Raw genomic sequence first — 12,720 nt, 5'->3', positions numbered from 1 at the left:
ACCTGCTTCAGGTGAGGTTACACACTGTTTTTTTAGCGCAACACAGTGTTGCAATATTGGAACCATTCGCAACAATGTTGCAACAATGTTGCAACTATAGTGTTGCGATAAAAATCGCCCTTGCAAATCGCCCCGTGTACCATCACCTTAAAGCATTGATATTACATGGACCAATTTGATGATGATCATTCTTAGGACTGACAGCGTTAAGAAAAAACGATCCAGATAAGTAAAGCAGCAGAAAATTAACTTCCTGTATGATCTGCGTAATTACTAACCTTTACTTTTGTTTTCAGAGTAAGAGGATGAGCGAGACGTCTTTTAGTTTTTGAATCTATAAAACAAACATGAGGAGAGTATAAATAAGGCTTAGGGCTGATGCAAAGAATAAACATGATAACAGAGGAAAACAAGTCCTTAAACAAACACAGTCACATTACCCAACTCGTTCTTCATATTTTCCACAGCTGAAGTTTCAACCACCTCTTCAATGGGAAAAAGTAAATCATCAGACTCGGCGCCATTATCGGAGTTCTGAGAAGTACGCGAATGAGCTTAAAGGCAATCAGAAAAGTGCTATCAAGCAGTTATGCCTGTTATGGTTTCAAGTATAACGATAGATGAGCCAAATCAAAACCCTACCCCACCACTCGGCCATATACCCCATTGAAACTTTTTACTGCTCGACCAAGTTACGGTGAGATGGTTTGGCGTCACTGTAACTTTCGAATCTCCAAGCCAAATTCTATGGTGGTGTTAAGTTTCTATACAATGAAATTTCCCGCACTGTTCTTGAGGAAAACCCAGTTCATAAAACCAAGTTACGCACAAAAACGGGTGTTTCTTCGTGTTGCGGATATGGAAGTTAATATCTTAGGTGACGAATTACTTCTTAATTTTGACGTGTTAATTTATAACCTCACGTGTAAAATTACAAAATTGCCATGGTAACCTTCTGTACGTCTCAGTGCCAAGATGGAGACGAAGTTTTAAAATGTTATGAATGAAGATGTCAGGGCATTAAAAGAGGCTTTAAAAAACCACAACACACAAGAGAGCTCATCAAAAAGGATTCTAACAGTAATATCATAGGTGACGAATTACTCCTTAATTTTGGCGCGAAATTTCAGCGTTAATTTGTAATTTCACATGTGAAATTACAAAAGTGCCATGGCAACCTTCCGTACGTCTCAGTGTCAAGATGGCGACGAAGTTTTAAAATGTCATGAATGAAGATGTCAGGGCACAAAAAGACGCTTTAGAAAACCTGAACACACGGAAGAGCACATCAAGAAGGATTCTAACAAGTATTTTGTCGAAAAACTCTGAACTTAAGCCAAATTTAAGCTCTAAACGTTCGAGAGAGTGCAGGAGTTCTCGATCGATACGATGCAGGATAAACATGTCAAAAATCCAAGACTGCTAACGTAATTCGTCACTCATGATATTATTAGGTAATCAAATGGTATACTCGTGAAATTAGGGAATAGTTTCACTTGCGTTTTGTCCAAATCCTAATAATTTCCCGAGCCTTTATTCACTCGTCACCATATGATTACACATACGTATTTTGTCGAAAATTCTGAAAATTCTCAACTTGAACAAAATTTAAGCTCTAAACGTTTGAGAGAGTGGAGTTCTCGATCGACACGATCCAGGATAAACATGTCAAAAATCCTGGATTGCTAACGTAATTCGTCCCCCATGATATAAATAGATAATCAAATGGTATACTTTTGAAATTAGCGAATTATTTCACTCGTCACCATTTGATTACACATACTAATTCGCTTTTGTTTTGTGGTGTGGTTATTGTTCAGCGTCTCTTCAGTGTTTTCTATTACGTCATTTGGTGATTGCATACGTCCGCAACAGCAAGAAACTACCTAAAAATACAAAATATCTTGAATGAGGTATGTAGAATTCCTCAGCCCCCCACCCCACCCGAGTGGATGACATCCTGGTTTATTACGAAGTTACTAAGTTTAATACTTTCACTATGAGTAGCAGACTACTTACATCTGTCGCAAAGAGATCTTTTCTGCTTGGATGTGTTTTCTTCTTCTGTTTCTTTGTCCTCCACACACACTGCCACACCCGTCACAGCCACCTACTCCACAATGATTGCAAAATAACAAAGGAAGTATATGTTATTGATCGCGTACTACTATAATGAAGATTGTTGGCAAAAGTCAAAAGGCTAAATTAGCTTCAGTTGCGTTCCATTGGTTGACACTGAACGTGATTAAGAGACAGCCATTATTCCTACGCGGAAAGCTCAATAAGCTTACTTCATCCAGTTTCTAAAGCAAATAAAACAAACGAGGAACTTCTTATTTGCGTACCTGAATGTTATCATCCTCTGGGATCTCAATATCAAAATGGATATTTGAAAGACAGCAGGGTGACATGTTACGCAGTTTGAACCACAAACTCTGAAAAACATTGAAAATGTTGGGATCATGGTCAAAAAAAGATAATCTAAGCGATTAGACTTGGCCTACCGCAAGTCTAAACTAACGGTACTGTCACATAAATTGTCCTGTCTCGAATTTCAGAATTTACAGCAATTTCAACATATTTACAAATGAGGAAACACTTACAAAGCTAAGATAAGCAATCAGACTTAGCAGCGCAAACGTAAACTCAATGTACCGTCACATGAATTGCCCTGTCCCCAATTTTAAAATTTAAAGCAATCTCAATATATTTACAAATGAGGAAACACTTACATAGCGAATTTGACTATTTCCCAGGTCCCTTTATCGACCATTTGAGGTTGAGCGTGAAACTGGGTCGGCAATGCGTCGAATTGCATTATGGGACTGTTTTGGGAACGCTATCACTTATTTTATTGGCTGTTACGAAATTGCGCAGTACACTCGGTTCAAATTTGCCCGCCAAATCATACCCATAGTCATATTCCGTGGTCTTAATTAGTATGTGTAATTAAATGGTGACGAGTGAAATTAGGGAATAATTTCACTAGTATACCATTTGATTACCTATTAACCCATTCGCCCCTGAACCGCCCGTAACCGCCCGCGCGGATCCACGTCCTTTCTACCCTTTGTGACGTCATCAGTTTTAACGGTCAAGGACAACTTTGTCCGCTTACTTGTGCAGGGTTAAGAGATCTTTCAAACCATACCAGAATGAGCACAATTCAGTGAAGGACACCGGAGAAAGAGGCAAAAAACCATGTAACATTGACCTGAAAATCTTGTTCCATTGCTCACCTACCTTTCCTTTCACCTAATCCTAAGATCCTAAAAACTTTCCTAAAAACTGCTTCCACCAAAATGAAGCCTACTAAATGCCCAGCAAGAGGAAAAGAAAATGAAGCAAGAAAAGCGAAAAAAGAGAGGAGGAGAGAAAGCGAAAAGTAAAAGTCAAGAATTTTGCTCTCGGCGCATGCCCAAACTTCGCAAGCTGATATTTTGCATCTGGATCAGAAGGCCGTGAAGTGTACGACCTGTAAACCGGTTGGTGGTAAGTTTTAGCTCTTTATAGCAAAACAATGACCAGTAAACTACTCGACTAGCTTCAAAACACGTTTTTCGGCAAAATCTCCAGGAGCGAATGGGTTAATATCATGGGTAACGAATTACGTTAGGACTCGAGGATTTTTGACATGTTTATCCGGATCGTATCGATCGAGAACTCCACTCTCTCAAACGTTTAGAGCTTAAATTTGGCTTAAAACTGAGAATTTTCAGAATTTTTCGACAAAGTACCCGGTAGAATCCTTCTTGATGTGCTCTTTCATGTGTTTAGTGTTTCTAAAGCATCTTTTAATGCCCTGGCATCTTCATTCATAACATTTTAAAACTTCGTCGCCAGGCAATTTTGTAATTTAACAAGTGAAATTATAAATTATCGCTGAAATTTCGCGCCAAAATTAAGGAGAACTTCGTCACCTATGATATCATACTTTTAATTTCCCTGAGTTTCCTGTGGCAACCATTAACAACACGACAGATTGACACAGAGAGCGTGCTAAAAGCCAAAACCAACTTACCTTAATTGTGTCCTCAAAGAGTTTAGCAAATTGCTGGTTGGTTCGAATGTCTTCATCGCTGAGTGCTTTTCTCTGTACTGCCATTATCATCTTTAAAAACAATTCACATCAAGGAATTATGCCATTTTAAAAAGCCGCTGTCAGCAAAGACATCATTTGAAACTGATTATAGCTAAGAAATGGACAATTCAAATACATTACTTGTGTACCTTAACTCCAGATTTAAGGCTGATTGCACCAGGAAGGGTTTCAGTGTTGCACGAATGAAAACCTTGGGAGAGAAACTTTAATCATTCAAAATTATGCTCCAATGTACACCTTTAATAAACTAAACCTCAAAGCTGACCTTCCGGCGCTGGTTCATCGAGTAAAACAGCTACCACATCTTCGTCTTTCTTGTCATCAACCTACCAAAAAGTTATTCCAGTTAAACTTCTGTCAGTAATATTGGGCCACTTTTGCTGTGCTCAAAAGAACTGCCTCTTTCATTTCATTTTGAGGGAGATAAGAGATACAGGGTACTTTAACAATGCACTGCCGTATTTCCTCGAATACGCCCTCCTTCTCTCCGCCACACTTTCTTATATAGTAGGAACGCGAAATATACCTGTTTTCTATTGTCACTTCATTTATCATTTGAAGCTTCAACTACAGCGGAATCCGTGCATGTAGGAAAACAGTTTCTTTTTTGACCATTCTTCTTTCAATGGTTTCGTTTACATGAACAATGATGCAAGGTTTTTTTTTTCATATGAAGATTTCGCCAAAATCTAGGTTATGAACACGATTATTTTAATTGAAGGAGGTAGGTAGCCCTCTCCTAATCGTAAAATGATAAAACTTCTAACCGTTGATAACTTGTTTCCGACACTTAACGACATGCTCGTTAAAACCCGTAGTAGAATGACGACGGCTATCACAGGCTATCGCGTTTTCCCGCCAAAACGACGCTGGTTCATGCGAGCGCACCACTTCAAATTGATAAAATATCGTCCTCTTACTCGTCCTCGCCTTACAATCTAAACGTCTCTGCACAAAGAGATGTACCTCTACAACATAGGCATCTTTTGGCCCCGTACACAAATCCAGCTCAGCCTTGGGCCCCTCATCCTGATCCACATCAGCAGTGATCATAGCAGGGACATTCTGGGATGGACTTGGCGGGGGTGTGGCCTTAGGGGTACTCTGCGAAAAAGATACACATTGAATACCAGGAAAAAGATGAAAACAACGCTACGATCTAGCAAGAGAATTCAAATGATTCAGGTAATCCTCATTTATTTTGGATCTGAACAGAGCCTTTTTCTCCTGAGTGGCTAGTTAAAAAGGAAAAGAAAAAAAAAAGAAAAATACAGTTATAACCCGCGTATAAGACCCTAAGTTTTTCCATGCTAGGCTAAAAAGGTTCTTGCAAAAATGGTGCTAACTGGAAAATTAGGCTACTCAGATTCTCATTATAAACAAAATCAAGAGAGAATGAGCTACAACCAGTTGCAAAAATGTTGAAACACTCTCACGAAAAAACAACCTGTCTTGCTTCAAATCGCGGCTAGTCACAGGTCTGTGAGATAAAATACTGAGCTCCCTCCTTCCCCCATTCAAAGTTGTTTCTCCAAGTTTTGAGCATGGTCTTGTATTGCTACTTTGAAAAGGGGTGGAGGGAGGGTCACAAGCACAAGATCATGGACAGGCCATTGAAGCCAAAATACAGTACAGTGTCTCAAGTACTTTTGCAACTGGTTGTAGCTCACCCTATCTCTCTTGAAAAAATGAACTAGCCAGACATGGCACAGCCCCTTTAAAGCCTTACCAAATATTTGCTGTTATGAAAAAAAAGAATTTACTTACTATATGGACGGTATCTGCAAGTCTAAAGCTGGCTCTGTTCTTGTTAGTTGTGTCCACTATTTGCCTCTGGATCTCAGCGAGACGCTTATCTTCTTCAGCAGACAAACGCTGTATAAAGAACAGGAAATAATATCATAAATTGTTATATAGCTGGAATTTTTTTTCCAACAGCGCGCGTCCTCTTGGTTATTTCGAAGTAATATGACATCTAACAATGAAACTGTTTCCCGCCAAAATCTCTGAGCGCGCAACATTGCAAAATCTATACCGCGAATGTTGACCGAAGGCCCCCGTTAAAGCGAGATTTAATGAATTTTCAGCTTCAAAATTTCCAGCTGTATAACAAATCACTTAAAGAATGGTCCCTCGGAAAACGGTTAATTTTGTTTTTTAGAAACTCACTGTTTCCCGAAGGAGGGAGCCCCGGGACACATTGATATTCTCCGAAAACAAAATTAACTGTTTCTCTTGGGACCAGTCACTAAGTGTTTATTGCAAAGTCACAAGCTTCTTGGTTCCTGGTTGACTTCAAGTAATCCTCAGTATCGAATAACTCACCCGTCCAGTAATCTTTAGCAATGGAGGGGCAGGCAGGGATGCCAAGAAAACTGCTGTAGATGACTGCAAGAAAAATTATAATTTTACAATGATTGAGCAGTTTGTCGAGCGCTAATTAGTAGAGAGCTATGGTAGATAAGAGAACAGCCCATGGAAATGTCGTGATGATTTGTTCTTCTCTATCTTTCGGTTGAAAAGTAATAGTGAAAGTGGATCAACCTAACAATATTGCCAAGTTCCTAGGCCTCATTATTCTGTGAGGACAAAGCGTTTCAGGTCACGTGGTCGGATACGTCACCGAAATGAATTGTCCGAGAGGGACTGGGAAAACGCCGTACAGGGACTAGGCAACTAATAATACAGAAGCTGATCTGTAAAGTTAAATATATAGTTTATATATAAGTCAGAAGAAGATTAAGAGTTAAGGTAATGACATTGGTGGCAGATACGGGAAACAAAACAAAATAAGTATACAAATATTATCAAGTTTTCATTTGCCTAATATTACAAAGTATTTGGAGAACTTCCACAAAGTCATCTGTTTTCTGAAGAATCTCTAGGAGAAATTGTTTCCAGTTCTCGCAAATTCAGAGAACCTTCAACGGAAATGGACGTCAAGAACTGTCCATCTTATTGTAAGTAAAAAACAAAACAAATCGACAACAATTTTCTATGGTCTATACTCTTATCGACCATAGAAATGACGGAAAATCACACGCTCTCCCTCGCCCGCAGCTTGTGGTTTCACTTGAGTGTTGACCATTTGACATCGTTTCTAAGGTCGATAAGAGTGCAGACCATGGGTAAATTCTTGTAGATTTGGTAACAATAATTTTATTACTTCGCATATGCGTATGATCAAATGCGCGTACACTAAGTAGTGATGAATTGCACTGACTAATTGCTGTTTTCTTCCTGAATGAGATGAAAAAGAATTTATCAACACGAAAGTGTTTAATGTTTGCTACGTATTTACCATAAGGGGATTTCAAAATTTTTTTCTGGGAGATATGTTGTACTCCAGGGGTTGTATGTTAGAAGGGTTTGGGTGACTATATACGCCTCCTAGGCCTCAGAATTTGTAGCATGTCAAATGATACCCCTTTCAAGAAAAAATACCACATATTTTCTCCAGTTCCAAAATCCTGACGCCATTGGACGTTGCATAGGTGTATTAAAGAAAAGGACCCTCCTCAAGGCCTATTTGCTCTTTAAACACAAAACAGCCAGGAGCAGGGATATCCTGAGTGAGTTAAACAATAGAAGGTGTGAACAACGCAACACTGAGTCTAGACAAAGCCTGTTCTAGGCATTCAGATTGTGAGCTAGCTCACCCTCTCACTGTTTTTCATGCTCGCATCCTGGAACAGGCTAATCTAATCACTGAAGGAGAACTAAAGATCATTAAGGATTGTCAGGGAAAAAGGAAGAGAGACCAGTCAGCACTATCTTATAAATATAAACACTTGCAAAGGAAAACAACGCGCGTGATTTTGACATTAATTCACACGGCAGAGCTTACCGCTGTTCCAACAATAAGAGTTTCTCCCACAGATATCTGAAGGTGAAGTCCAAAAAGTGCATTCATGCCTTTAACCTGTTAGATCAAATGTGGAAAAAGAGTTTAACATTAAGGGCAGGCACACCTTTGGGTCAGTACTTTCAATAATATCCTTAGGAATGAGCTCATAACAGTATTTTTAACTTAGCCCAGTACTACTATCAAATTTTGGCATTATAACTTTAAATCTATCGATTTAAACTATGTCAGATATACAAAGGGTAAGGTTAAGTTTGGTATGCCCTCCCTAAGAATTAAAGGTGAGAATCAAGTCACTATGGCGACCAAGGTTCGATAACCACCTTCGAAAAAGTTTTACTTATGTTTCCTTTATCATTTTTATTTTGGACAAAAACTAGGCAGAGATTCAATCAATTCCGAAGTTTATCATTCTCAAGGGTATATGAATTTTCTTTTGAATGATGCCACACATTTGACATCTGAATTTGAATGCATATTGTGAAGGAAGCCAATGAAAATAACTGCAAACATGACAACTTGAAATCCAAAAGGCACACTTTAATCAAACATACTTGATTAAGAAATAATAATGCCTTACACAGAGATTATAATACTCCTGAAATTGTATCTTGAACTAACATCTGCATCTCAATAAAACTGCATTATCTCTCCAGTTCTGGTGTCACATACGGGTTTGTTACCTTGTTGTGGTGATGAAGCTTTCAATTCTTACTGAACCCTACAGCTGTAACACAGGGCTTTTGTTTTATTACCCCTTGTAGGTCTAACCATGCAGGATTTCTTAATGGTTAGAGGCAAGACCAAGGACAGCCCCTGGCCCTATACGTTGGGGGTTTGCAATTGGTGTAAGGCCAATCATGCATCACCATTGTAAAACTTACTGTAAATAATACAGAAACAAGACAAGAAAGAACTGACGATCTTGCCCATCGTTCCGAGAAAACCATTTGATAATTAGATGGAGCATGATTGTCCGGGTGAACGCAGTCCTGAATAGGACAGTGATTGACGTTTCGACAATCTGTGCAGTAGTCGTCTTCAGAATCAAAGTGAGTTGTGTCACGTCAGTTGATGGTATTAAACTCTGGTTATTGACCTGATTGGTCAATTAAGTCGCGAAGTTACTGTTCGTCTGTTAGTCAAGGCGTGATGTTATTGGCTATGAAGACTCGTACTGTCATTGGTGCGTTAAAACAACATTTCATTTGTACATTCACAAAATAATTATGCTCAAAATACAATCTCTTTTTTCAATCTACATATACTAGAGCTCAGGTAGTCTTTTCATGGCATGGGAAAAAGCCATGAAATTGCGGCTACAAAAAAAAACAGAATTTGCTCCTTTCTTTTAATTACATGTTAAGGCAAATTGCTCCCCATTTTCCTCTTCTTAAATTAAAACCTTGTGTATACGTTTCAAGCTAGTAATTTATGACTAAATAAAGGAGAGGCAATTCCTTAAACCTAATTCTTACACTGAAATGAAGTGAAATCTAGTTCTCACTGAGTCAGTCTTTTAAACTCAGGGCCTCGTACCAAAGTTCTCAACTTATCGAGCTGTTGGATCTCAAAGTGCATTTTATGTTGTTCACATCTTCGTCTTACTTTGTTCTCTAACTTTGTTGCTAAGTTCTTGTCACCCTTCGAATCAGCAAGCAATGATTGGCCGTACATGAAGTATACTTTGCTTCTTTCTGCAATTGGCTCACATTGGTCAGCAATGCAGTTGAAAATAGGCCCTGCAGTGTTGACATCTGATGAGTCTAAGATGCCATGTTGGTAAAAGCCTAAATGAAAAAGTGCCCTGCAAAGCTTGGCTTGAACAACTGTCACACTTTTATCGACAGTAGCCTTTTCACAGAAATGAATACATTTATTCAAGTGATGTAAAATGAGTTCATGGTCCTCTTTACTGTTTTTCCCTGATGATAAAATGATGTTGGCTTTTGCATAGCTAACTTCAGCAATGTCCTCATGACACTCTCCAAGGCTCAGCATCATTTCTGCCTCATCTGCCTCTTTCATGGCTTCATCATCTTTACCACGATCATGTAAAATATATGCTTTGCGAATCTTTATTCGGGCATGTAGTACAACTCTGCAAGCATTCAAAAGAAAAGCTAATGACGATAAGAACAAAAAATGCAACAAGTGTATCATTCAACAAAATCACTATGCGACAAACATATTTTTCATCTTTTTCTTGTTCACGCGCTAACTACTGGTACTTAAGAAGTGATCAAAATTGTTGCTATGGACATCATCTATCCACAAAACGTCGCTCAAATAAAGTTCGAAAAATATTGTTTTAATACCTATATACTTTCATTTTTTAAAAAATATATACTTCCCTTTTTCAAAACAGAGTCAGGCGATCTTCGATAAGACTGAAACCGATTTGGTAATAAATAACATGAAATAAAACTGAAAACAGTCATGGCGTGATGGTGTGATGGCGCTGTGACTTATTTTCCCGTGAAGTTTTCGCTTATATTTGTTGTTCAAATAACAAAAATGTCGTAATACATAAGCAATCAGCATATGATCTATTCTTATGTAAATTGCAAGTCAAAACTCGGTTGTAAACATTGTTGTCTGGGTTCAAAATGTACAAAGATTTGCGTTTGACAATTTCTGAATCATAACATCCGAAAATTTAGTCGGGCCATACTTATGTAGGCAGGCGATAATTGGACTGACGCATATTAATTCGCCAAAAGAGCCTTTGGAGCCTATTTAGAACTTGAAACATCTCCATATCTATCTGATTTAACTTACCCATGTTTCGCAGTTAGAGCTTTTGGAATAAGCCCATTCAGCATTTCTAAACTCTCATCCTTTCTCGACTGATGACTGAGTGAAAGGGCAGCTTGAATACCCGCAAACATTTGCATATCTACATCGTCGTTAAAACTTTGTAGAAATCTGTCAAGTTCTTCCCAACGAAAATTGTAGGACATAGTACTGGATTCGTTGATCAGACGAATGTATCTAGCGCTCCGAAAAATCGCGGGTTTCGTGCGTGCGGGCGCCAAGTCAACAGGGCTTGAAAATTCCCCTTCTCTAAGCCTTTCCATTCGACGACAAAGCTTTGCAATGATTTTGCTGTTTTCAGAGTTTGGCAGGTTATCTTCTGTTGTTTCGCTTTTGGTAGCAGATATGTTCAATTTATATTCTAATCTTTCAAGATGCTTTTCAAGCACAAGTAGACTATCGTGATCTTGCTGAAGCAATTCTTTGTACCTCTCGAGATCTGCCGTTACGAATTCTGTCTCGGTCCGCAACGTCTTCAGTTTTTCAACTAAGGGATCTGAGCTTGTCAGCAAGACTTCCACAGCACGTACCACAATATCGACGTTTCTCTTAAACGTTCGCCGAGAAATCGACGGTATACAAGCGTGTGAAAGAGCCGTGTTTCTGACCTCCTTTATATCCTGAATGGCGTCATTTACTAATCTCCAGCGAGAACCAGAACGTATTCCGCTTAAAGCTTGCGAGTGACATAACGCAAACACCAGCGCTGTAACGTCCCATTTCTCGACGTCGCCACACGACAATTGATCTCTTACCGCCTGATGGTATCCGTTGGAAAATACTGGATCGTACAGTCGAGAACTGCTCGCTTGCACTTTTTCTTCGTCGAGCAACTGGGAAACGCTCGTTCCGTCATTTTGCCACGGCGAAGAAGGATAAAGATAGTTCCATTTTTCTTTAAAAACTTTTCTCAACGCACAAGTCGAGCAATCTATTATAGCTTTGGTCAACCTGAAATATCTCAGTTCTGCGTTGCTGTAAACTGTACACATTTTTAAAGAAACCAATCGACTGTGAAGCCAAAACAAAAAAACGGTGTTGTCACGCAGCAAACACGTCTACACTCAAACAAGTGAAATCTTATCTCTTGCGGTCAAAAAAGAGAGGAATACGCAATCTAGCTACGCTTCCATAAACGATATAACACTCCGAAGTGCAATTCTTACTTTTCTGGGAAACCCATGCTCAACAGATAAATATGCAAAGCAGCAGAAGCTTTGCCAAATTCGTTTTTGACACAGGGCCAAAATATTGTTAGAAAGGTCGCACAAAACAAATATTTTTGTATCCTTTTTTCAGGACTTTTTCTTTTTCTTTTCAAAGCTTGGTTTTTACATAATAATTAAAAGAGGGAGAATCAGAATAAAGAGTTTTTCAGACTATCAATAAACAATTAAGTGTCAGTAAAAGCACGAGCAACGATTATACTTTGGAAGGATCACCTTATTTTATGTACATTTTTACATTAGTTATAAATGGTCAACGCGGCAGAGGGATAAATAGTAAAATGTTTTATTAAAGAATAGACTTCAGACGTCTCATCTTTTGAGATGAGAATGGAACCAAGATGAGAAATTAAAAAAGGAATCAAGATGAAACCAAGATAATGAACCAGTGCTCTTATATCACTTTTAAATCGACACTGAAGAAACTCAACTGGGGCTTACGTATCGTTCGAAATATTGTTCAAACGTTGCTTGGTATAATTTCTGTACTTTTCCTCTTTGAAAGCGTGGTATTTAGACAAAACTTAGAGAAGCAAAACTAAATTTTGTCTCACAGACTATCGACAAACAACTGTAAAGCAGGTGCAAAGATAATACACTTTGGAGGGATCAACTTATTACGTACATTTTTAGTTATGCACGATGAATTTGACAGAGTCTTCAGCTGTTAAACGTTCTAATCAAACAGAGATATCATTATCAATTGTCGC

The 12,720-nt window shown here is 38.6% G+C and overlaps 2 protein-coding genes across 2 annotated transcripts in view; both read right to left on the bottom strand.

The window, feature by feature from the left end:
- LOC140941850 (C2 domain-containing protein 5-like) overlaps window positions 1–12,720 on the bottom strand; it is an 85,070-nt gene that overhangs the window by 4,358 nt on the left and 67,992 nt on the right. Inside the window, exons 20-30 of the mRNA XM_073390855.1 lie at window positions 7,950–8,024; window positions 6,428–6,490; window positions 5,870–5,977; window positions 5,069–5,206; window positions 4,368–4,428; window positions 4,231–4,292; window positions 4,022–4,111; window positions 2,346–2,435; window positions 2,020–2,110; window positions 441–554; window positions 279–334 (exon numbers count right to left, since the gene is read on the bottom strand). Of these exons, the coding sequence (XP_073246956.1) occupies window positions 279–334; window positions 441–554; window positions 2,020–2,110; window positions 2,346–2,435; window positions 4,022–4,111; window positions 4,231–4,292; window positions 4,368–4,428; window positions 5,069–5,206; window positions 5,870–5,977; window positions 6,428–6,490; window positions 7,950–8,024 (948 nt within the window). The remainder of the gene's footprint in view (window positions 1–278; window positions 335–440; window positions 555–2,019; window positions 2,111–2,345; window positions 2,436–4,021; window positions 4,112–4,230; window positions 4,293–4,367; window positions 4,429–5,068; window positions 5,207–5,869; window positions 5,978–6,427; window positions 6,491–7,949; window positions 8,025–12,720) is intronic.
- On the bottom strand, window positions 8,482–12,328 carry LOC140941630 (uncharacterized). The gene is made up of 2 exons (XM_073390652.1): window positions 10,749–12,328; window positions 8,482–10,068 (listed from the first exon to the last, which is right to left on the bottom strand). The coding sequence occupies exons 1-2, from the start codon at window positions 11,774–11,776 to the stop codon at window positions 9,471–9,473; spliced, it is 1,626 nt and encodes a 541-aa protein (XP_073246753.1). The 5' UTR covers window positions 11,777–12,328; the 3' UTR covers window positions 8,482–9,470.

Source organism: Porites lutea, chromosome 6 (genome assembly GCF_958299795.1).
Source record: "Porites lutea chromosome 6, jaPorLute2.1, whole genome shotgun sequence".
Classification (NCBI taxonomy): Eukaryota; Metazoa; Cnidaria; class Anthozoa; order Scleractinia; family Poritidae; genus Porites; species Porites lutea.
The sequence above is the reverse complement of the archived record's forward strand: the minus strand, read 5'-3'. Positions and strand labels throughout refer to the sequence as shown.